Consider the following 25,750-nt stretch of genomic DNA (forward strand, 5'->3'; position numbering starts at 1 on the left):
GAAGTGACACACAAATTATTATACACCACCCCAAGTGCCCAGCTAATTATTACATACCACCCCAAGTGAAAAACGAATAATTACATACCACACTAAGTCCCAAACGTATTATTATAATCCACCCGAAGTGACACACAAATTATTATACACCACCCCAAGTGCCCAACTAATTATTACATACCACCCCAAGTGCCCAATCACTTGTTATTATTATTATAACATAGACGGTATGACAGCTCCCTGTAAGGACCGAAGAAGACCCTCTACCATGAGGTTACACATACCCCCTATTCACAGTGACTCTACCATGTGGTTATACCTACCCCCTATTCACAGTGACTCTACCATGTGGTTATACCTACCCCCTATTCACAGTGACTCTACCATGTGGTTATACCTACCCCCTATTCACAGTGACTCTACCATGTGGTTATACCTACCCCCTATTCACAGTGACTCTACCATGTGGTTATACCTACCCCCTATTCACAGTGACTCTACCATGTGGTTACACATACCCTCTATTCACAGTGACTCTACCATGAGGTTACACATATCCCCTATTCACAGTGACTCTACCATGTGGTTATACCTACCCCCTATTCACAGTGACTCTACCATGTGGTTACACATACCCTCTATTCACAGTGACTCTACCATGTGGTTACACATATCCCCTATTCACAGTGAGACAACCATGTGGTTACACATACCCTCTATTCACAGTGACACTACCACGTGGTTACACATACCCCCTATTCACAGTGAGACAACCATGTGGTTACACATACCCTCTATTCACAGTGACTCTAACATGTGGATTCACATTGACACTACCATGTGGTTACACATACCCCCTATTCACAGTGACACTACCATGTGGTTACACATACCCTCTATTCACAGTGACACTACCACGTGGTTACACATATCCCCTATTCACAGTGAGACTACCATGTGGTTACACATACCCTCTATTCACAGTGACTCTACCATGTGGTTACAGTGACTCTACCATGTGGTTACACATACCCCCTATTCACAGTGACTCTACCATGTGGTTACACATATCCCCTATTCACAGTGACACTACCATGTGGTTACACATATCCCCTATTCACAGTGACACTGCCATGTGGTTACACAATACCCTATTCATAGTGACACTACCATGTGGTTGCACATATCCCCTATTCACAGTGACACTACCATGTGGTTACACATATCCCCTATTCACAGTGACACTGCCATGTGGTTACACAATCCCCTATTCATAGTGACTCTACCATGTGGTTACACATACCCCCTGTTCACAGTGACTCTGCCATGTGGTTACACATACCCCCTATTCACAGTGACAATACCATGTGGTTACACATATGCCCTATTCACAGTGACTCTACCATGTGGTTACACATACCCACTATTCACAGTGACAATACCATGTGGTTACACATATGCCCTATTCACAGTGACTCTCCCATGTGGTTACACATACCCCCTATTCACAGTGACAATACCATGTGGTTACACATATGCCCTATTCACAGTGACTCTACCATGTGGTTACACATACCCCCTATTCACAGTGACAATACCATGTGGTTACACATATCCCCTATTCACAGTGACTCTACCATGTGGTTACACATACCCTCTATTCACAGTGACTCTACCATGTGGTTACACATACCCCCTATTCACAGTGACAATACCATGTGGTTACACATACCCCCTATTCACAGTGAGACTACCATGTGGTTACACATACCCCTATTCTCAGTGACTCTACAATGTGGACCTGAGTCTTACTGTATTGGCCCGGATGTCTATTTCCTTTGCAACACAGTTCCAGCAGCTATGGTGGATGGATAGCTGGAACAGCGCAGTACAACTGTGTTAGCTCAGCTCCATAGTGTGTAAAGCCCTATAGAGCATGTTTGTACTCAACACACACATAGCTAGTACACTCCTGTCCCCTGCCCACTAAACTATGGAGGAATTTTCCATTCATTACCATGTTTTATTAGAAGGGAGAGAACCCCCTATTCACAGTGACTCTACCATGTGGTTACACATATCCCCTATTCACAGTGACACTACTATGTGGATTCACAGTGACACTACCATGTGGTTACATATATTCCCTATTCACAGTGAAACTACCATGTGGTTACACATATCCCCTATTCACAGTGACTCTACCATGTGGTTCACAGTGACTCTACCATGTGGTTACACATATCCCCTATTCACAGTGACACTACCATGTGGTTACACATATCCCCTATTCACAGTGACTCTACCATGTGGTTACACATACCCACTATTCACAGTGACACTACCATGTGGTTACACATACCCTCCATTCACAGTGACACTTCCATGTGGATTCACAGTGATTCTACCATGTGGTTACACATACCCCCTATTCACAGTGACTCTACCATGTGGTTCACAGTGACTCTACCATGTGGTTACACATATCCCCTATTCACAGTGACTCTACCATGTGGTTCACAGTGACTCTACCATGTGGTTACACATACCCCCTATTCACAGTGACTCTACCATGTGGTTACACATATCCCCTATTCACAGTGACTCTACCATGTGGTTCACAGTGACTCTACCATGTGGTTACACATATCCCCTATTCACAGTGACACTACCATGTGGTTACACATACCCTCTATTCACAGTGACTCTACCATGTGGTTAAACATACCCCCTATTCACAGTGTCTCTACCATGTGGTTACACATATGCCCTATTCACAGTGAGACTACCATGTGGTTACACATACCCTCTATTCACAGTGACTCTACAATGTGGATTCACATTGACACTACCATGTGGCTAGTATACTCCTGTCCCCTGCCCACTAAACTATGGAGGAATTTCCCATTCATTACCATGTTTTATTAGAAGAGAGAAAATAAATGTGGTGTAGGAAAGCTGTGATTAACACCGACTTGACTTGTGATCTACCTTCCTTTTCAACTATTTTCTTTCATCTGGCGGTCCTTTATGAGACCTGACAGTAAACATATTCTGGTATTGTCCCACAGGAACCACCTATCACCTGGCGTGCTGAGTTTCAGGGCTCAGGGGTCAGGGGTCAAGGGTCAGGGCAAAAGACATTGACCCAGGGTTGTGGAACTTATGGTTTGCAGTGAGAAAAGTGGTGCCCCTGCCATTTGTAATGAGCTTCACCTGAGCTTCACCTGTGAAGATTTAGAAGGTGATACTAGGCTGTAAATATGACTTAATACAGATGTTGTTTCAATTAGTGAAGTCATGCAGGTTTATGAAACCAGATGGTGTTGGTGGTGCGTTGCAGTGGGAACACATGGGACACACGCACACACAAGCACACACACAAGCACACACACAGGAACACATGCACGCACACGCACTCACAAGCACACACACAGGAACACACACGCACACACACACCTACTGTAGTACCCTAACCTAGTACCCTATCCTAGTACCCTAACCTAGTACACTAACCTAGTACCCTAACCTACTCTAGTACCCTAACCTAGTACCCTATCCTAGTACCTAACCTAGTACACTAACCTAGTACCCTAACCTACTGTAGTACCCTAACCTAGTACACTAACCTAGTACCCTAACCTACTGTAGTACCCTAACCTAGTACCCTAACCTAGTACCATAACCTACTGTGGTACCCTAACCTATTACCCTAACCTAGTACCCTAACCAAGTACCATAACCTAGTACCATAACCTTTTACCATAACCTAGTACCATAACAAGTACCATAACCTAACATAACTTAGTACCATGTCGATACCAACAAAAAAAGTGTATATACTTTTATATATAAGAGGTATTCTAATAAGCTAGTTCAACTACAGTATGGTTCAGTTCTCTCTCTCTCTCTCTCTCTCTCTCTCTCTCTCTCACTCTCTCTCTCTGACACAAATCTGGGATGACACAGCAGTTTTTCTCTCATACGCCAGGAAGGCTAAAACAGCACACACACGAAGGCGCACACACATACACTCACCTGCCAGTCTCCTGTCTCTTGCTGTCTTGCTGAGTAAGTCCAGAGCTCTAAAGGTAGAATACCTGATGTGGTCAGTGAACGACTTCTGCAGCAGCAGTAGCCTCAGAGAGCGATGCAGAGCCATACTGGTACTAGATCCACCCAGACCTGGGTTAGATTAGACTAGGCTGGACCGGGATAGGTACTATATCCCTGTAGAGTCCTGTCATAAAGATAGAGCAGGTCCCAATGGTCCCGTTTGACTCAGTTTGGTTCTGTCTTGCTGTGCTGTCCTGGGCTACACTCTAATAGTCTGATCTGATCTGGGTTGGATTAGTTTAGCCTCTTGTCCAGTCCTGGGTTTGGTCTCCCATTCCTGGACCCGATTCTGTCCGGTTCCGTTCTGCCTTTGTGTCCCCTGTGTCCTGACTGGTTCTAGCTTCCTGGAGTTCTAGAACCTCTTAGAACATTGTCTGGTTCTAGTGGTTCTAGGGTTCTGGTTTCTACATTCAGTTGTGTTCTGTTTAGTCCTGCAGCCTCCTCGGTGCTGTGCCAAGCATCAGTGCACTGGTCCAGGGACACGGTGAGCCGCTGCTGCATCATTCTCATATTCGATGCAGCCTGCAAGTGCACCAGTGTGTGTGTGTGTGTGTGTGTGTGTGTGTGTGTGTGTGTGTGTGTGTGTGTGTGTGTGTGTGTGTGTGTGTGTGTGTGTGTGTGTGTGTGTGTGTGTGTGTGTGTGTGTGTGTCAGAAAGAGAGAGTAAGTGCTCTCTGATAAAAGCCCAGGCTGAATATTTGAGTCGGTCAAACAGAGTAACTCATGACAAGCTTAGGCATATCCTTGCTCTCTCTTTCTCTCAATTCGAGAGAGAGAGAGAGAGAGAGAGAGAGAGAGAGAGAGAGAGAGAGAGAGAGAGGGAGAGCCTATGCTTGTCATGACTTACTCTGTTTGACCCACTCAAATATTCAGCCTAGGCTTTTATCGGAGAGCACTTACTCTCTCTTTCTGAGACACACACACACATGCTCTCTCTCTCTCTGTTTCTTTCTCTCTCTGACTCCTTCTATCTCTTCTGTGAGTAGAAACAGAGAGAGAGATCACCAGAGATAGATATACTGTAGAACATAACATGATCTGTTGCCAGCCAGTTTGCAGGGTGACTTCATCTGGCCTTGGTCTCAAGCAAAGAGCCGTGGCAGCTCATCTCGCGGGAGGTGCAGCAGGATATGCATGAAAGAAGTGCAGGATCCAGAGAAAAAAGGACGAATAATCAGGACCCGGAGAAGGAATGGAGGAGCAGCAGGAGAGCTTGAGCCCACATTAGGAGGTGAGACAAGAAGTAATAGTGGAGATTTCCAAGAAGAAAATATGATTGTGGGTTGACAATCTACTCTGTTCCCATGTCTCCAGTCGTCTCCCCTTACTCTGTCCCCATGTCTCCAGTCCTCTCCCCTTACTCTGTCCGCTTGTCTCCAGTCCTCTCCCCTTACTCTGTCCCCATGTCTCCAGTCCTCTCCCCTTACTCTGTCCCCATGTCTCCAGTCCTCTCCCCTTACTCTGTCCGCTTGTCTCCAGTCCTCTCTCCTTACTCTGTCCCCATGTCTCCAGTCCTCTCCCCTTACTCTGTCCCCATGTCTCCAGTCCTCTCTCCTTACTCTGTCCCCTTGTCTCCAGTCCTCTCCCCTTACTCTGTCCCCATGTCTCCAGTCCTCTCCCCTTACTCTGTCCCCTTGTCTCCAGTCCTCTCCCCTTACTCTGTCCCCATGTCTCCAGTCCTCTCCCCTTACTCTGTCCCCTTGTCTCCAGTCCTCTCCCCTTACTCTGTCCCCATGTCTCCAGTCCTCTCTCCTTACTCTGTCCCCATGTCTCCAGTCCTCTCTCCTTACTCTGTCCCCATGTCTCCAGTCCTCTCCCCTTACTCTGTCCCCATGTCTCCAGTCCTCTCCCCTTACTCTGTCCCCTTGTCTCCAGTCCTCTCCCCTTACTCTGTCCCCATGTCTCCAGTCCTCTCCCCTTACTCTGTCCCCTTGTCTCCAGTCCTCTCCCCTTACTCTGTCCCCATGTCTCCAGTCGTCTCCCCTTACTCTGTCCCCATGTCTCCAGTCCTCTCCCCTTACTCTGTCCCCATGTCTCCAGTCCTCTCCCCTTACTCTGTCCCCTTGTCTCCAGCACTCTTCCCTTACTCTGTCCCCATGTCTCCAGTCCTCTCCCCTTACTCTGTCCCCATGTCTCCAGTCCTCTCTCCTTACTCTGTCCCCATGTCTCCAGTCCTCTCCCCTTACTCTGTCCCCATGTCTCCAGTCCTCTCTCCTTACTCTGTCCCCATGTCTCCAGTCGTCTCCCCTAATTCTGTCCCCATGTCTCCAGTCCTCTCTCCTTACTCTGTCCCCATGTCTCCAGTCCTCTCCCCTTACTCTGTCCCCATGTCTCCAGTCCTCTCTCCTTACTCTGTCCCCATGTCTCCAGTCCTCTCTCCTTACTCTGTCCCCATGTCTCCAGTCCTCTCTCCTTACTCTGTCCCCATGTCTCCAGTCGTCTCCCCTAATTCTGTCCCCATGTCTCCAGTCGTCTCTCCTTACTCTGTCCCCATGTCTCCAGTCCTCTCTCCTTACTCTGTCCCCATGTCTCCAGTCCTCTCCCCTTACTCTGTCCCCATGTCTCCAGTCCTCTCTCCTTACTCTGTCCCCATGTCTCCAGTCCTCTCTCCTTACTCTGTCCCCATGTCTCCAGTCCTCTCTCCTTACTCTGTCCTCATGTCTCCAGTCCTCTCTCCTTACTCTGTCCCCATGTCTCCAGTCCTCTCTCCTTACTCTGTCCCCATGTCTCCAGTCCTCTCTCCTTACTCTGTCCCCATGTCTCCAGTCCTCTCTCCTTACTCAGTCTGTGTTTTTCTGGTGAAGCCCCTTGTTAAAGGCTGTGTGTTTAGTGGATGTCTGCTGTGTGAAGAAGATAGAGGACAGTGTCAATGTGGGATTACCTCAGGACATTCCAGACCCCTGCACCCTTGAGACTCAAGGCAATCATGCTAAGTTACGGATGCTAAAGTAGGTTATCACAGCCCTGCTGATAGCATTTAGCCCCGTCTCTGCTAATTTACTTTTATGGCCTCCGAGGTAAATTTGGGCTGATAAGTAACTGGCTGGCATCCTATTGTTTTCCAATGCCCCTTAGTCAGTCAATATAGCCTATTCAATCCCTAAATCAACTTGCCTTGAAGGTACCATAAATGTGGAATAGTATCTGGGCCTGGTGGGTATTCATAAAGCGTCTTAGAGTAAGAATGCTGGGCTAGGGTCAGTATTAGATAATAATGAATAAGATTATCTGGACAGAGGGGAACTGATCCTAGATCAGCGCTCCTAGTCTGACATGCTTTATGAATATGGGCACTGATGTAAAAACATCAACATCCTGTAAAAGGATAATATTTTACGAACCTAGTTGCTCCCTCCATTGCAAAGGGAAAACACATACTTAGGTTAGAATGTCATGTACACATCATCTTTTTCTAGACTATTTTGAAACCGTCTCCCATTTTATAGCTATGTTGAAAAACAACTTGCTATTGTGAAGTCTCTTCTTTTCTGTGACTATTAAAATGATACATGAGCCTTGTGTGTGTATGTGTGTGTTTGTGTGTGTGTGTGTGACATTGGATTCTGAATATAATTAGGCTACAGTTTTACGATGGGAAACTTGTGTCCCAGATCATATGATCATATGAATGAAAACAGTCTGTAGACATTCTGGTGTTGACATGCCCTTGTATCACTAACATAAAAGGTAATCTGTGTTGGCGAGAGAACATCCTGTCTTTGTGTGTGCGTGTTAGTGCGTCTGTGCTTGTGTGAGTCTCTCTCTCTCTCTCTCTCGCTCTCCTGATAAGGGGAGGAGACACAGACGGTGACCTGGATGTCAGACTGGAGGGATGGTGTGTGTGTGTGTGTGTGTCTTCAAGCATGTGTGTGAGATGTACTATCTGCTCTAATATCAAAGACATACAGTACTCTCCTGCTCCTGCTGTCTGACCCGTTTTCATGGTCCCCCCCACCTTTCAGTTACATGAGACTTCCACACGCACGCAGTCACACACACACACACACCATAGAGTTCACTTATTTTTAACGACTGCTCCTATAACTAATCTGATACTGACATGACATCCGAGGAATCCTCAGTGAAGTAGGTAAACGTCTCGTGGTTCACCTGATTTCTCAGAACCCAGTCTTCAGTGAAGAAGGTAAATGCCTCAGTGATTGACCTTGGCTTTGATCTTATTTCTCAGAGCTCAGTCTTGAGAAATAGCCATTCATCAATGTCCTCCTGAAAGGAGCCAATGGCTTAAGAACACTACAACAGCCCTATGGGTACTGGAGAGGATATCCATCTCAGAGGGCCTTTGGAATCGGGACTGGGGCCTTTACTATCACGAATAGAGGGGCCTGGGGAATCGGGACTTTACTATCATGAGTAGTGGGGACTGGGGTTTTTACTATCATGAGTAGAGGGGACGGGGCCTTTACTATCACGAGTAGAGGGGACTGGGGCCTTTACTATCACGAGTAGAGGGGACTGGGGCCTTTACTATCATGAGTAGTGGGGACTGGGGCCTTTACTATCATGAGTAGAGGGGACGGGGCCTTTACTATCACGAGTAGAGGGGACTGGGGCCTTTACTATCGCGAGTAGAGGGGACTGTGGCCTTTACTATCATGAGTAGAGGGGACTGGGGACTTTACTATCATGAGTAGAGGGGACTGGGGCCTTTACTCTCACGAGTAGAGGGGACTGGGGCCTTTACTATCGCGAGTAGAGGGAACTGTGGCCTTTACTATCATGAGTAGAGGGGACTGGGGACTTTACTATCATGAGTAGAAGGGACTGGGGCCTTTGCTATCATGAGTAGAGTGGACTGGGTCCTTTGCTATCATGAGTAGAGTGGACTGGGGCCTTTACTATCATGAGTAGAGGGGACTGGGGCCTTTACTATCATGAGTAGAGGGGACTGTGGCCTTTACTATCACGAGTAGAGTGGCCTGAGGAATCGGGACTTTACTATCATGAGTAGAGGGGACTGGGGCCTTTACTATCACAAGTAGAGGGGACTGGGGCCTTTACTATCATGAGTAGAGGGGACTGGGGCCTTTACTATCACGAGTAGAGGGGCCTGAGGAATCGGGACTTTACTATCATGAGTAGTGGGGACTGGGGCCTTTGCTATCATGAGTAGTGGGGACTGGGGATTGTGGCCTTTACTATCATGAGTAGTGGGGACTGGGGATTGTGGCCTTTACTATCATGAGTAGTGGGGACTGGGGATTGTGGCCTTTACTATCATGAGTAGAGGGGACTGGGGCCTTTCCTCTCATGAGTAGAGGGGACTGGGGCCTTTACTATCATGAGTAGTGGGGACTGGGGCCTTTGCTATCATGAGTAGAGGGGACTAGGGCCTTTACTATTATGAGTAGTAGGGACTGGAGTTTTTACTATCATGAGTAGAGGGGACTGGAGCCTTTGCTATTATGAGTAGTGGGGACTGGAGCCTTTACTATTATGAGTAGTGGGGACTGGAGCCTTTACTATCATGAGTAGTGGGGACTGGAGCCTTTACTATCATGAGTAGTGGGGACTGGAGCCTTTACTATTATGAGTAGTGGGGACTGGAGCCTTTACTATCATGAGTAGTGGGGACTGGAGCCTTTACTATCATGAGTAGTGGGGACTGGAGCCTTTGCTATTATGAGTAGAGGGGACTGGAGCCTTTGCTATTATGAGTAGTAGGGACTGGAGCCTTTACTATTATGAGTAGTGGGGACTGGAGCCTTTACTATCATGAGTAGTGGGGACTGGAGCCTTTACTATCATGAGTAGTGGGGACTGGAGCCTTTACTATTATGAGTAGTGGGGACTGGAGCCTTTACTATCATGAGTAGTGGGGACTGGAGCCTTTACTATCATGAGTAGTGGGGACTGGAGCCTTTACTATTATGAGTAGTGGGGACTGGAGCCTTTACTATCATGAGTAGTGGGGACTGGAGCCTTTACTATTATGAGTAGTGGGGACTGGGGCCTTTGCTATCATGAGTAGAGGGGACTGGAGCCTTTACTATTATGAGTAGTGGGGACTGGAGCCTTTACTATTATGAGTAGTGGGGACTGGGGCCTTTGCTATCATGAGTAGAGGGGACTGGAGCCTTTACTATTATGAGTAGTGGGGACTGGAGCCTTTACTATCATGAGTAGTGGGGACTGGAGCCTTTACTATCATGAGTAGTGGGGACTGGGGCCTTTGCTATCATGAGTAGTGGGGACTGGGGATTGTGGCCTTTACTATCATGAGTAGTGGGGACTGGGGCCTTTACTATCATGAGTAGTGGGGACTGGGGCCTTTGCTATCATGAGTAGAGGGGACTGGAGCCTTTACTATTATGAGTAGTGGGGACTGGAGCCTTTACTATTATGAGTAGTGGGGACTGGGGCCTTTACTATCATGAGTAGTGGGGACTGGGGCCTTTACTATCATGAGTAGAGGGGACTGGAGCCTTTGCTATCATGAGTAGAGGGGACTGGAGCCTTTATTATTATGAGTAGTGGGGACTGGGGCCTTTGCTATCATGAGTAGTGGGGACTGGGGATTGTGGCCTTTACTATCATGAGTAGTGGGGACTGGGGATTGTGGCCTTTACTATCATGAGTAGTGGGGACTGGGGATTGTGGCCTTTACTATCATGAGTAGAGGGGACTGGGGCCTTTACTATCATGAGTAGTGGGGACTGGGGCCTTTCCTCTCATGAGTAGAGGGGACTGGGGCCTTTACTATCATGAGTAGTGGGGACTGGGGCCTTTGCTATCATGAGTAGAGGGGACTAGGGCCTTTACTATTATGAGTAGTAGGGACTGGAGTTTTTACTATCATGAGTAGAGGGGACTGGAGCCTTTGCTATTATGAGTAGTGGGGACTGGAGCCTTTACTATTATGAGTAGTGGGGACTGGAGCCTTTACTATCATGAGTAGTGGGGACTGGAGCCTTTACTATCATGAGTAGTGGGGACTGGAGCCTTTACTATTATGAGTAGTGGGGACTGGAGCCTTTACTGTCATGAGTAGTGGGGACTGGAGCCTTTACTATCATGAGTAGTGGGGACTGGAGCCTTTACTATTATGAGTAGTGGGGACTGGAGCCTTTACTATCATGAGTAGTGGGGACTGGAGCCTTTACTATTATGAGTAGTGGGGACTGGGGCCTTTGCTATCATGAGTAGAGGGGACTGGAGCCTTTACTATTATGAGTAGTGGGGACTGGAGCCTTTACTATTATGAGTAGTGGGGACTGGGGCCTTTGCTATCATGAGTAGAGGGGACTGGAGCCTTTACTATTATGAGTAGTGGGGACTGGAGCCTTTACTATCATGAGTAGTGGGGACTGGAGCCTTTACTATCATGAGTAGTGGGGACTGGGGCCTTTGCTATCATGAGTAGTGGGGACTGGGGATTGTGGCCTTTACTATCATGAGTAGTGGGGACTGGGTCCTTTACTATCATGAGTAGTGGGGACTGGGGCCTTTGCTATCATGAGTAGAGGGGACTGGAGCCTTTACTATTATGAGTAGTGGGGACTGGGGCCTTTACTATCATGAGTAGTGGGGACTGGGGCCTTTACTATCATGAGTAGAGGGGACTGGAGCCTTTGCTATCATGAGTAGAGGGGACTGGAGCCTTTACTATTATGAGTAGTGGGGACTGGGGCCTTTACTATCATGAGTAGTGGGGACTGGGGCCTTTACTATTATGAGTAGTGGGGACTGGGGCCTTTACTATCATGAGTAGTGGGGACTGGGGCCTTTACTATCATGAGTAGTGGGGACTGGGGCCTTTACTATCATGAGTTGCAGAGGGGACTGGGGATTGGGGCCTTTACTATCATGAGTAGTGGGGACTGGGTGTTTTACTATCATGAGTAGTGGGGACTGGGGGTTTTACTATCATGAGTAGAGGGGACTGGAGCCTTCACTATCATGAGTAGAGGGGACTGGGGCCTTCACTATCATGAGTAGAGGGGACTGGGGAGGCTTGTATTTTTGTAACTGTGTGAGTGAGTGGAGCTCAGTGGAGCTCACTTCCTGTTGTAAATGTCCCTTTTGTGTGTGGTGGTTTCCTGTCCGGAGTGACACCAGTGATCCCACTATGGAGAAAGACACCCACGGGACCTGCCCTCAACCCCAAGGGGACCAAAATGTATCTGTGTGTCTGTCGGTGGGTGGGACTGTAGGATGGACACAAGAAATTCCGATGATGTCTATCGTTTTACAAGTCAACAAAGCCTGTCCAAAGAAGAAGAAGCAGACACTACAGCTCCGCGTCTGAGGAAGAAAACCCACACTGACCTAGAACTGACTGAGAATGTGCTGGTTCACATAGAAACACCAAACTATTTTCCTCCTACACCAGAGGAAGCTGGGAGTTGCCCTGGTCTCTGTCATCTTAACACTGAGGTGGAGGTGCGAAAGCGTTAAACAGCGTAATATACAGTACAGAGACGCTTAACAGGATGCCTGGGTGAAAGAGGGGAGGGAAGAGGAGGAGGAGGGTAGGGAGAGGGAAGTGCTTGGACAGGAATGCGGACCTTGCTGAAACACTGCAACTCCTCTTTACTGTACGGGCGGACGTGTGTGGATGTCTCGTCAACAGCCTTGTAGATGAGACCTCGGGCTCCTTCATTAAGTCTCTGAAAGGACCTCCTAATAGGTGGGAGATGTCCTCTAAGAAAATGTTGTGCCTCAGGGCGAAGACAGAGGAAGAGTAGCATGGGTTGCAAGTCAGGAAAGAGAGTCCTTCTTTGTGAAAGTTAACCTATTAGCCCCGTGACTTAGTTGCATTTTCTGTGAAAATTGGCAGGGAAATTTGTCCCTATGGCAGAAAGGGGTGCTGGATTGTTTCGAGCTGAGAAGAGTCTTTGATAAGACATTTGGTTTGGTGTCACAACTTTTCTGAGATGAAAAGCGTTTCTCTGAAGAATGAATCCGGGCTGAAATGGCATGTGTTTTGGATTGTTGTTTGCCTGGATAATGGATTCGAATTTGATATCCCTCCAGATAATATTTCTTTCTAAATTGAATTTGAGTTATTTTGACCATCTGACTGATGAGATCAAACCTACTAAGTTTACATTTAGTTGACTTCTAGTTTTTTTGTATCAAACATATGCATTACTACAGACCCCACATACAACAAATGCTAGATAGTTCAACAGAACCAATATCCTTGTTCCATTAACTACCTCCTTTTCTTCCTAAAGGCACTAACTCTTGTTAACGTCTAGGATGTAAAGGTGATATGACAGTGTCTTGAGTCATTTTCAAACACAGTGTGCCCTATTGTTTTAGACGAACAGTGAGCAACAGTTGCCAGACGGCCTGATTCAGTTCTGTGGACGTTGCAATTCGGTGAATCAAAGGGTAAAATGCCAGAGTTTCAGGTTAGATAAACCTCCATATTCCAAAAAGGGAAGGAGGGAGAGAAAAAATAAACAGAGGGAGAGACAGACAGATAGACAGACAGACAGACAGACAGACATGGAGTACAGACCAGGCAGGGCGGGTCAAACACAGGAAGGAAACCACAAGACTCCAGCAAAGTCAAGCCCTGAAGAATGTCTGTCTCTCCAAAATGCATAGTAGTTAGTTTCACACACACACACACACACACACACACACACACACACACACACACACACACACACACACACACACACACACACACACACACACACACACACACACACACACACACACACACACACACACACAAACCACTTCCTTGCTCCTCCTCCGCCATCTTGTTTTAAGAACGGCTACTTTTCTGGCTCTGCAGGGCAACTAAATCCTGAGTCTGGGTGAAAGGTCATGCTCTCTCCATCCTGCTGGGTGGATGCCCATCATTGTGTTTATATATTACCACTGGCGCTATTTCTAGATCGGAGCAACAGCGTTCCCGACACGGAGCCTCCCTCCTCTGCCCTCCTCTTGCCGCAATCAAGGAAAAACGACATGCCTCCATTTTTGGAATGATGGATCCGAGACAGGAATAGGGCAAGACTATGAATAAAACAATATTCACGTGACTCAATTAAAAAAAAAACTGCCATAGTGTTTCTCCAGGGTAAGTGGTAAAGTTAGAGCTACAGAAGGATCTTAATTTCATCACTTTTTTTGTTGCTGAGAATTTTCTTGTGCAGCAGGAAATGCAAACTTGGAGTGTTTTAGAGGTTTAAAAAGGCTTTAAAATGTCTGACTTTTTTTTTATCAACTTCTAACCCAAGAAAATCCATTAATTATAATACACATAATAATCTACATGTCCTGTTGCTGCAGGATTATTTTCCTGCTGTAGTAAACAAGTCTAAATTAGGATCCTACATCTGTAGTTGCGTCCTCTGACAGAGGGAAAGGATGTGTTTTAATGGGCCTAATCATTGTGACTTCATGGAAACCACAACAGAGGCATCTCTTTGGTGAGTAAAGGAGGAGGAGGAGAAAAGAGAGAGAGAGACAAGCATTGACTACACACAGACTCAGTGAGCATAGCCTTGCTATTGAGCAAGGCCGCCATAGGCAGACCTGGCAGGCTATGTGCACACTGCCTACAAAATGAGGTGGAAACTGAGCTGCACTTCATAACCTCCTGCCACATGTATGACCATATTAGAGACCCTCAAAGAATTTGAAAACAAACCCAATTTTGATAAACTCCCATATTTATTGTGTGAAATACCACAGTGTGTCATCACAGCAGCAAGATGTGTGACATGTTGCCACAAGAAAAGGGCAACCAGTGAAGAAAAACACCATTGTAAATACAACACATACTAATGTTTATTTATTTTGCCTTTTGTTCTTCAACTATTTGCACATAATATGACATTTGTAATGTCTATTCTTTTGGAACATTTGTGAGTGTAATGTTCACTGTACATTTTTTTTGTTTATTTCACATTTGTTTATTATCTATTTCACTTGCTTTGGCAATGCAACATATGCTTCCCATGCCAATAAAGCCCCTTAAATTGAAAATTGAAATTGAGAGAGAGAGAGAGAGAAAGAGAGAGAGAGAGAGAAAGAGAAAGAGAGAGAGAGAGAGAAAGAGAGCGAGAGAGAGAAAGCGAAAGAGAGAGAGCAAGAGAGAGCAAGAGTGAGAGAGTGAGAGAGCGAGAGAGAGAGAAAGAGAGAGAGAGAATTATATATATATATATATAGAGAGAGAGAGAGAGAGAGAGAGAGAGAGAATCTCCCAAGGCACTGATTACATGGAGGCTCTCTGCATGTTTGCCAGTTCAGGGTGCTGACACAGTGAAGCGCCCCACTGACAGTCTCCACTTTCATCTCCCCCTGGCCTCCTCTCCACTCTCTCCACCCCCAGACACCCACTCTAGAGTATCCAGCCCAGCCAGGGGCTGCCTTATCAGGTGCAGGTGAGGGGAGAGGGAGGGTAAGAACCAAAGGCTCCATTGTTTGGCCTATGGGCCAAGAGAAGAGGGGAAGATAGGGGAGGAATGCTCAGTGGAGAGGCTGATCATAGATCAAAGACTTATGGGGATTGGGGGAAGAAGGGAGGGAAAAAGGGTATAGGGGAAGAAAAACCATCATCGTTGGTATTGTGTTCATACAATGACTCTTGTATGAGAGAACAGAGGGAGGAACGAGGTGACGGTAATTGACTGTATCGTAACAATCCCCTCCACATATACTCAGTGGGCGGCCGCTGTCCTAATCCTTCCTCTTTCGTTCCTCGATTCTCAAAATCTTTCTCTCATTCTTTAAAAAATATAGATTTCTATGGCAGCACAGCGAGCTTCCTGCCTGAGACAATCAACTTCCTGAAGAAAAGGATGCTGGGTAAATGAGTAAATTAGTCTTAGGGGCTGTTTTAGAGGTCCGTGATGAATGCATCTGAAATGGCACCGTATTCCCTAACTTATAAGTAGTCCAGTAAAGGAATAAGCATCATATACTGTTGTTTATGTAATTCCATGGTGCCAACTGCCATTTCGGATGCAGTCCACCACGTCTGATTTGAGGTCTCGCCATCTGTAAAAACCTCCTCCTCCGAGCATGTTGGTCTGCTGCATTCTTCCTCCCTCTTCAGTATGATTTCAGGAGGGAGACAACTAGGTAGGCTACAAGAAGCCTGGATGTATTTACATTAAGAGCAGGAGATAGACAGGAACTACAGGAAGCCTGGATGTATTTACACTGAGGAGCAGGAGACAGACAGGAACTACAGGAAGGCTGGAGGTATTTACACTGAGGAGCAGGAGACAGGCATGGACTACATGAAGCCTGGATGTATTTACACTGAAGAGCAGGAGATAGCCAGGAACTACAGGAAGCCTGGATGTATTTACACTGAGGAGCAGGAGATAGACAACAACTACAGGAAGCCTGGATGTATTTACACTGAGGAGCAGGAGACAGACAGGAACTACAGGAAGGCTGGAGGTATTTACACTGAGGAGCAGGAGACAGGCATGGACTACATGAAGCCTGGATGTATTTACACTGAAGAGCAGGAGATAGCCAGGAACTACAGGAAGCCTGGATGTATTTACACTGAGGAGCAGGAGACAGACAGGGACTTCAGGGATCCTGAATGTATTTACACTGAGGAACAGGAGACAGACAGGAACTACAGGAAGGCTGGAGGTATTTACACTGAGGAGCAAGAGACAGGCATGGACTACATGAAGCCTGGATGTATTTACACTGAAGAGCAGGAGATAGCAAGGAACTACAGGAAGCCTGGATGTATTTACACTGAGGAGCAGCAGGAGACAGACAGGGACTACAGGGACCCTGGAGGTATTTACGCTGAGGAGCAGGAGACAGACAGGGACATCAGGAAGCCTGGAGGTATTTACACTGAGGAACAGGAGATTGACAGGGACTACAGGAAGCCTGGAGGGATTTACACTGAGGAGCAGGAGACAGACAGGGACATCAGGAAGCCTGGATGTATTTATACGGAGCAGCAGGAGATAGACAGGGACTACAGAAAGCCTGGAGGTATTTACACTGAGGAACAGGAGACAGGGACTATAACGAGTGGATTTGGAGCAGCTATCCCAGGAATCAATGCATTAAGTCCCTCTATCTACTTACAGACTCAGGTCAACATGACATATTGCCTAAAGTGGGGATATGTTCAGTGAGGGAAAAAAGTATTTGATCCCCTGCTGATTTTTTATGTTTGCCCACTGACAAAGAAATGATCAGTCTATAACTTTAATGGTAGGTTTATTTGAACAGTGAGAGACAGAATAACAACAAAAAAATCTAGAAAAACGCATGTCAAAAATGTTATAAATTGATTTGCATTTTAATGAGGGAAATAAGTATTTGACCCCCTCTCAATCAGAAAGATTTCTGGCTCCCAGGTGTCTTCTATACAGGTAACGAGCTGAGATTATGAGCACACTCTTAAAGGGAGTGCTCCTAATCTCAGCTTGTTACCTGTATAAAAGACTCCAGTCCACAGAAGCAATCAATCAGATTCCAAACTCTCCACCATGGCCAAGACCAAAGAGCTCTCCAAGGATGTCAGGGACATGATTGTAGACCTACACAAGGCTGGAATGGGCTACAAGACCATCGCCAAGCAGCTTGGTGAGAAGGTGACAACAGTTGGTGCGATTATTCGCAAATGGAAGAAACACAAAAGAACTGTCAATCTCCCTCAGCCAGGGGCTCCATGCAAGATCTCACCTCGTGGAGTTGCAATGATCATGAGAACGGTGAGGAATCAGCCCAGAACTACACGGGAGGATCTTGTCAATGATCTCAAGGCAGCTGGGACCATAGTCACCAAGAAAACAGTTGGTAACACACTACGCCGTGAGGGACTGAAATCCTGCAGCGCCCGCAAGGTCCCGCTGCTCAAGAAAGCACATATACATGCCCGTCTGAAGTTTGTCAATGAACATCTGAATGATTCAGAGGACAACTGGGTGAAAGTGTTGTGGTCAGATGAGACCAAAATGGCATCAACTCAACTCGCCGTGTTTGGAGGAGGAGGTATGCTGCCTATGACCCCAAGAACACCATCCCCACCGTCAAACATGCAGGTGGAAACATTATGCTTTGGGGGTGTTTTTCTGCTAAGGGGACAGGACAACTTCACCGCATCAAAGGGACGATGGACGGGGCCATGTACGGTCAAATCTTGGGTGAGAACCTCCTTCCCTCAGCCAGGGCATTGAAAATGGGTCGTGGATGGGTATTCCAGCATGACAATGACCCAAAACACACAACCAAGGAAACAAAGGACTGGCTCAAGAAGAAGCACATTAAGGTCCTGGAGTGGCCTAGCCAGTCTCCAGACCTTAACCCCATAGAAAATCTGTGGAGGGAGCTGAAGGTTCGAGTTGCCAAACGTCAGCCTCGAAACCTTAAAACCTGTTGGGGCTAGGGGGCAGTATTTGCACGGCCGGATAAAAAACGTACCCGATTTAATCTGGTTACTACTCCTGCCCAGTAACTAGAATATGCATATAATTAGTAGATTTGGATAGAAAACACTCTAAAGTTTCTAAAACTGTTTGAATGGTGTCTGTGAGTATAACAGAACTCATATGGCAGGCCAAAACCTGAGAAGATTCCATGCAGGAAGTGTAAATCTGATTTGTGGAATCACCTTCAACACTTTGCCTATGAAACACACCGTGAGTTAGGATTCATTTAGCACTTCCTAAGGCTTCCACTAGATGTCAACAGTCTTTACAAAGTGGTTTGAGTCTTCTCCGGTAAAAACTGACCGAACGAGAGGCCTGGAAAGTTGGTCATAGGGGGAGGGCCATTACTACTATGACGCGGGCGCCCGTGGGTACCCTTTCGTTCCGAAACGTTTAGTAAGACAATGCAATCGTCCGCCTTGAATATTATTGAAGCTCTGATTGAAAAAAGCCCTAAAGATTTATGTTATACAACGTTTGACATGTTTGAACGAACGTAAATATATATTTTTTGCACATTCGTGACGACAAGTCCCGCGCGCTTCAGTACATCATGAGTAGCCTTCGGAACGCGCTAAAAAGAAGGAGCTATTAGGACATAAATTATTAACTTTTTCGAACAAAACTACATTTGTTGTGGACCTGGGATTTCTGGAAGTGCCTTCTGATGAAGATAATCAAAGGTAAGGGAATATTTACAATAGTATATTTGATTTTAGATGGTTCCAAGATGGCGCTAACCTGTATCGCCTAGCCTATTTTTCTGAGCATAGCACCTCGTTTATTGCAAAGTGTGATTTCCCAGTAAAGTTATTTTTAAATCTGGCAATGCAGTTGCATTCACGAGATGTTAATCTATAATTCTTTGAATGACAATATAAAATTTTAACAATGTTTTCGAATAGTAATTTTGTAAATTGTAGCGTTGATTCACCGGAAGCATTTGAGGGAAAATATTTTCTGAACGTCACGCGCCGATGTAAAATGCTGTTTTTATATATAAATATGAACTTTATCGAACAAAAAATGCATGTATTCTGTAACATGATGTCCTAGGAGTGTTATCTGATGAAGATTGTCAAAGGTTAGTGCTGCATTTAGCTGTCTTCTGGGTTTTTGTGACATTATATGCTATTATATGCTGTGTTTTGGGTATTTGTGATGCATGCTAGTTGCTTTGAAAATGGCAGTGTGATTATTTTGGGCTGGGTACTCTCCTAACATAATCTAATGTTCTGCTTTTGCTGTAAAGCCTTTTTGAAATCGGACAACGTGGTTCGATTCAGGAGAGGTGTATCTATAAAATGGTGTAAAATAGTCATACGTTTGAGAAATTTAAGTTATAGCATTTATGAGGTATTTGTTTATCGCGCGACGCGATTCCACTGGCTGTTGACTAGGGTGGGACGCAAGCGTCCCAGGTTCCCAGACAGGTTAACCTCTCTGGGCTAGACGGGACGAATTCGTCCCACCTACGCAACAGCCAGTCTAATCCAGTGGTGCGATTTTCAAATACCTTAAAAATCCTATTACTTCAATTTCTCAAACATATGACTATTTTACAGCTATTTAAAGACAAGACTCTCGTTAATCTAACCACACTGTCCAATTTCAAAAAGGCTTTACAACGAAAGCAAAACATTAGATTATGTCAGCAGAGTACCAAGCCAGAAATAATCAGACACCCATTTTTCAAGCTAGCATATAATGTCACAAAAACCCAGAAGACAGCTAAATGCAGCACTAACCTTTGATGATCTTCATCAGATGACAACCCTAGGACATTATGTTATACAATACATGCATGTTTTGTTCAATCAAGTTCATATTTATATCAAAAACCAGCTTTTTACATTAGCATGTGACGTTCACAACTAGCATACCCCCCGCAAACTTCCGGCGAATTCACTAAAAATTTACTAAATTACTCACGATAAACGTTCACAAAAAGCATAACAATTATTTTAAGAATTATAGATACAGAACTCCTCTATGCACTCGATATGTCCGATTTTAAAATAGCTTTTTGGTGAAAGCACATTTTGCAATATTCTAAGTACATAGCCCAGCCATCACGGGCTCGCTATTTAGACACCCGGCAAGTTTAGCACTCACCAATATCAGATTTACTATTAGAAAAGTTTGATTACCTTTTGTTGTCTTCGTCAGAATGCACTCCCAGGACTGCTACTTCAATAACAAATGTTGGTTTGGTCCAAAATAATCCATCGTTATATCCGAATAGCGGCGTTTTGTTCGTGCGTTCCAGAAACTATCCGAAATGGTAAATCAGGGTCGCATGCATGGCGCAATTCGTGACAAAAAAAATCTAAATATCCTCTCTAGGCTAGGCGGGACGAATTCGTCCCACCTACGTAACAGCCACTGCTATCCTGTGGCACGATTTTCAAAACCTTAAAAATCCTATTACTTCAATTTCTCAAACATATGACTATTTTACAGCCATTTAAAGATAAGACTCTCGTTAATCTAACCACACTGTCCGATTTCAAAAAGGCTTTACAACGAAAGCAAAACATTAGATTATGTCAGCAGAGTACCAAGCCAGAAATAATCAGACACCCATTTTTCAAGCCAGCATATAATGTCACCAAAACCCAGAAGACAGCTAAATGCAGCACTCACCTTTGATGATCTTCATCAGATGACAACCCTAGGACATTATGTTATACAATACATGCATGTTTTGTTCAATCAAGTTCATATTTATATCAAAAACCAGCTTTTACATTAGCATGTGACGTTCAGAACTAGCATACCCCCGCAAACTTCCGGGGAATTCGCTAACATTTTACTAAATTACTCACGATAAACGTTCACAAAAAGCATAACAATTATTTTAAGAATTATAGATACAGACCTCCTCTATGCACTCGATATGTCCGATTTTAAAATAGCTTTTTGGTGAAAGCACATTTTGCAATATTCTAAGTACATAGCCCAGGCATCACGGGCTCGCTATTTAGACACCCGGCAAGTTTAGCACTCACCATAATCATATTTACTATTATAAAAATGTCATTACCCTTTTGTTGTCTTCGTCAGAATACACACCCAGGACAGCTACTTCAATAACAAATGTTGGTTTGGTCCAAAATAATCCATCGTTATATCCGAATAGCGGCGTTTTGTTCGTGCGTTCCAGACACTATCCGAAATAGTAAAGAAGTGTCACGCGCTTGGCGCAATTCCTGACAATAAAATTCTAAGTATTCCATTACCGTACTTCGAAGCATGTCAACCGCTGTTTAAAATCAATTTTTACGACATTTTTCTCGTAGAAAAGCGATAATATTCCGACAGGGAATCTCCTTTTCGGCAAACAGAGGAAAAAATCCCAAAGGCGGGGGCGGTCGGGGTCACGCGCATAAGCTAGTGTCTCTTGATCGGCCACTTGAGAAAGGCGATAATGTGTTTCAGCCTGGGGCTGGAATGACGACATTCTGTTTTTTCCCGGGCTCTGAGCGCCTATGGACGACGTGGGAAGTGTCACGTTAGAGCAGAGATCCTTAGTAAATGATAGAGATGGAAAAGAAGTTCAACAAATGGTCAGACAGGCCACTTCCTGTAAAGGAATCTCTCAGGTTTTGACCTGCCATTTGAGTTCTGTTATACTCACAGACACCATTCAAACAGTTTTAGAAAATTTAGGGTGTTTTCTATCCATATGTAATAAGTATATGCATATTCTAGTTACTGAGTAGGAGTGGTAACCAGATTAAATCGGGTATGTTTTTTATCCAGCCGTGTCAATGCTGCCCCCTAGCCCTAACAGGATATTCCATTACCGTACTTCGAAGCATGTCAACCGCTGTTTAAAATCCATTTTTATGCCATTTTTCTCGTTAAAAATCGATAATATTCTGACCGGGAATGTCCATTTAGCTAAACAGAGGAAAGAAAACAAAGCTTTCGGTCGACGCAGGCACGAGCCTGAGTCTCACAGTACTGTAACCAGCCACTACCCAAACGCGCTACTTTGTTTCAGCCAGAGCCTGCAAAGCCACGATTCAGCATTTTGCCGCCTTCTGAGAGCCTATGGCAGCCGTAGGAAGTGTCACGGGACAGCTAAGATCCTCACTCTTCAATAAACAGAGACAAGAAGACCGACACCTTGTCAGACAGGCCACTTCCTGCATGAAATCTTCTCAGGTTTTTGCCTGCCATATGAGTTCTGTTATACTCACAGACACCATTCAAACAGTTTTAGAAACTTTAGGGTGTTTTCTATCCAAAGCCAATAATTATATGCATATTCTAGTTACTGGGCAGGAGTAGTAACCAGATTAAATCGGGTACGTTTTTTATCCAGCCGTGTCAATACTGCCCCCTACCCCCAACAGGTTAATGACTTGGAGAAGATCTGCAAAGAGGAGTGGGACAAAATCACTCCTGAGATGTGTGCAAACCTGGTGGCCAACTACAAGAAACGTCTGACCTCTGTGATTGCCAACAAGTTTTAGCACCAAGTACTAAGTCATGTTTTGCAGAGGGGTACTTATTTCCCTCTGTAATGGTCATCGTATGGAGTAGACCAAGGCGCAGCGGGTTGAGTGCTCATATTTACTTTTATTGAACACGAACGAATGACAAACAGTCTTGCAGGCTACACACACCAATGCAAATACAACTTCCCACAAAAGACAGGTGAAAAAAGGGCTACCTAAGTATGACTCCCAATCAGCAACAACGATGTACAGCTGTTCCTGATTGAGAGCCATACCACGCCAACAAAGAAATACACAACATAGAAAAACCATAGAAATACAAAACATAGAACAATACCCCAAAACCCCGGAACACATAAAACAAACACCCCTCTTACATAAGAACATATCCCAACAATCCACAGAACCACATAAAACAAACACCCCCTGCCACGTCCTGACCAAACTACAATAACAAATAACCCCTTTACTGGTCAGGACGTGACAGTACCCCCCCAAAAAGGTGCAGACCCCGGATGCACCTCACACAAAAACACAAAAATAACCCCAAAACAAAAATAATCCCAAACTAAAGCGAGGGAAGGGAGGGTGGCCACCGTCACCGACGGTTCTTGTGCTACACCCCCCCTCCCCCGACAGTGGCACTGTCGCCGGACGCTCTGGACGGGGCACTGTCGTCGGACACTCTGGACGGGGCACTGTCGTCGGACACTCTGGACGGGGCACTGTCGTCGGACACTCTGGACGGGGCACTGTCGCTGGAAGCTCTGGACGAGGCACTGTTGCCGGAAGCTATGGACGAGGCACTGGACGAGGCACTATTCATCCTAAACATTTGGTAGGCTATTCATCCTAAACGTTTTGTTACATCATTTCTAGGGCTCAGAAGTGTGCAGTTCGGAGCATCCCTGGTGCGGCAGGTAGCCTAGTGGTTAGAGTGTTGGACTAGTAACCGAAAGGTTGCAAGATTGAATCCCCGAGCTGACAAGGTAAAATCTGTTGTTCTGCCCCTGAACACTGTTCCTAGGCTGTCATTGAAAATAAGAATTTGTTCTTAACTGACCTGCCTAGTTAAATAAAGATTTAAAAAAAAAAATCCCTCCGGTTGTCGGAGGGAATTCTTCTGTTTCCGTGGTGATGGTAAAATGAACCATGAATGGCCCAATCTTTCATGTTGTCACCCCCAAGGCACTAACACACCATGAGTGTGATGTCACATGGTTCCAAGAGATTATATAAATGGGGCTTTGGTGTGACTATGAACACTGGCCTGTGTGTGCCAGTAAAATCCCTCCCCTCCTCAACTCATGATACCCATGTCCAGGGTTCCATCACATAACCCCAGTGGTGGGGGGATGTTGTTAGGTAACACAGCTGCAGGAAGTGGAACTGATTTTAACAGAGCCCCCAAAATGACAAAAACAGACTTTAAAGTGGCTTTATAGTTAGTTACTGTAGTCCTTAAGCTACTACATGTGATTCTGAGCCCAATCTTCAGCTTAGATTGATAGTCTGTGAGAAGGTCATTGTGAAAAGTTGTGTAATTGAGAAGAGAGATGTCTGACCAAAATATGGAAGGACACACACACGTACGTCACACACACACACACGATTCTACACACACACACACACACACACACACACACACACACACACACACACACACACACACACACACACACACACACACACACACACACACACACACACACACACACACACACACACACACACACACACACACACACACCTCTCCCATCTCTCCTTCCCCTCAGGTGTAAACTAACAGGGATGTGCTTACTGATGGGTCCTTTTTTTGATAGCCAGCCAGATTGTTGCTAATGGCTAACTAACTGAACTAAAGGAAAATACCCGAGCCACAATGTCTACATGTTGTCCCCCCAGGTCTGGAGGCAGGATTTACAGCAGGAAATCCAATGCTAGGGGGGGTGGGAGGTGTGTGTCTGTGTGTATGCATGCATGTTTGTGTGTGTGTGTGTGTGTGTGTGTGTGTGTGTGTGTGTGTGTGTGTGTGTGTGTGTGTGTGTGTGTGTGTGTGTGTGTGTGTGTGTGTGTGTGTGTGTGTGTGTGTGTGTGTGTGAGTGTAGGGGGTTAGAGTGAGGTCTGGGGAGGTTTGGGGATCTATCTGACAAGCCGGCGAGTCTGGTTTCTATCTCCATCCTCCCGGTGATGGGTTGGGGTTAGGGTAATGGGTTGGGGTTAGGGTTAGGGTGATGGGTTGGGGTTAGGGTGATGCGTTGGGGTTAGGGTGATGGGTTGGGGTTAGGGTAATGGGTTGGGGTTGGGGTTAGGGTGATGGGTTGGGGTTAGGGTTAAGGTGATGGGTTGGGGTTAAGGTGATGGGTTGGGGTTAGGGTGATGGGTGATGAGTTAAGGTTAGGGTGATGGGTGATGGGTTGGGGTGATGGGTTTGGGTTAGGGTGATGGGTTTGGGTTAGGGTGATGGGTTGGGGTTAGGGTGATGGGTTGGGGTTAGGGTGATGGGTTGGGGTTAGGGCGATGGGTTGAATTTAGGGTGATGGGTTGGGGTTAGGGTGATGGGTTGGTGTTAGGGTGATTGTTTGGGGTTAGGGTGATGGGTGATGGGTTGGGGTGATGGGTTTGGGTTAGGGTGATGGGTTTGGGTTAGGGTGATGGGTTGGGGTTAGGGTGATGGGTTGGGGTTGGGGTTAGGGTGATGGGTTGGGGTTAGGGTGATGGGTTAGGGTGATGGGTGATGGGTTGGGGTTGGGGTTAG

At 45.8% G+C, this 25,750-nt stretch overlaps 1 protein-coding gene across 3 annotated transcripts in view; it reads right to left on the reverse strand.

The window, feature by feature from the left end:
* dlc1 (DLC1 Rho GTPase activating protein) overlaps positions 1 to 25,750 on the reverse strand; it is a 139,922-nt gene that overhangs the window by 77,839 nt on the left and 36,333 nt on the right. The window contains exon 1 of one of the 3 annotated variants that reach the window (XM_014209849.2): positions 4,039 to 4,224. The exons of the other annotated variants lie outside the window; for them this stretch is intronic. Coding sequence (XP_014065324.1) covers positions 4,039 to 4,162 — 124 coding nt within the window. The 5' untranslated portion in view covers positions 4,163 to 4,224. Of the gene's footprint in view, positions 1 to 4,038; positions 4,225 to 25,750 lie in introns of those variants that run through there. 3 annotated transcript variants of the gene reach the window in all.

This window comes from Salmo salar, chromosome ssa08, assembly GCF_905237065.1.
Source record: "Salmo salar chromosome ssa08, Ssal_v3.1, whole genome shotgun sequence".
NCBI lineage: Eukaryota > Metazoa > Chordata > Actinopteri > Salmoniformes > Salmonidae > Salmo > Salmo salar.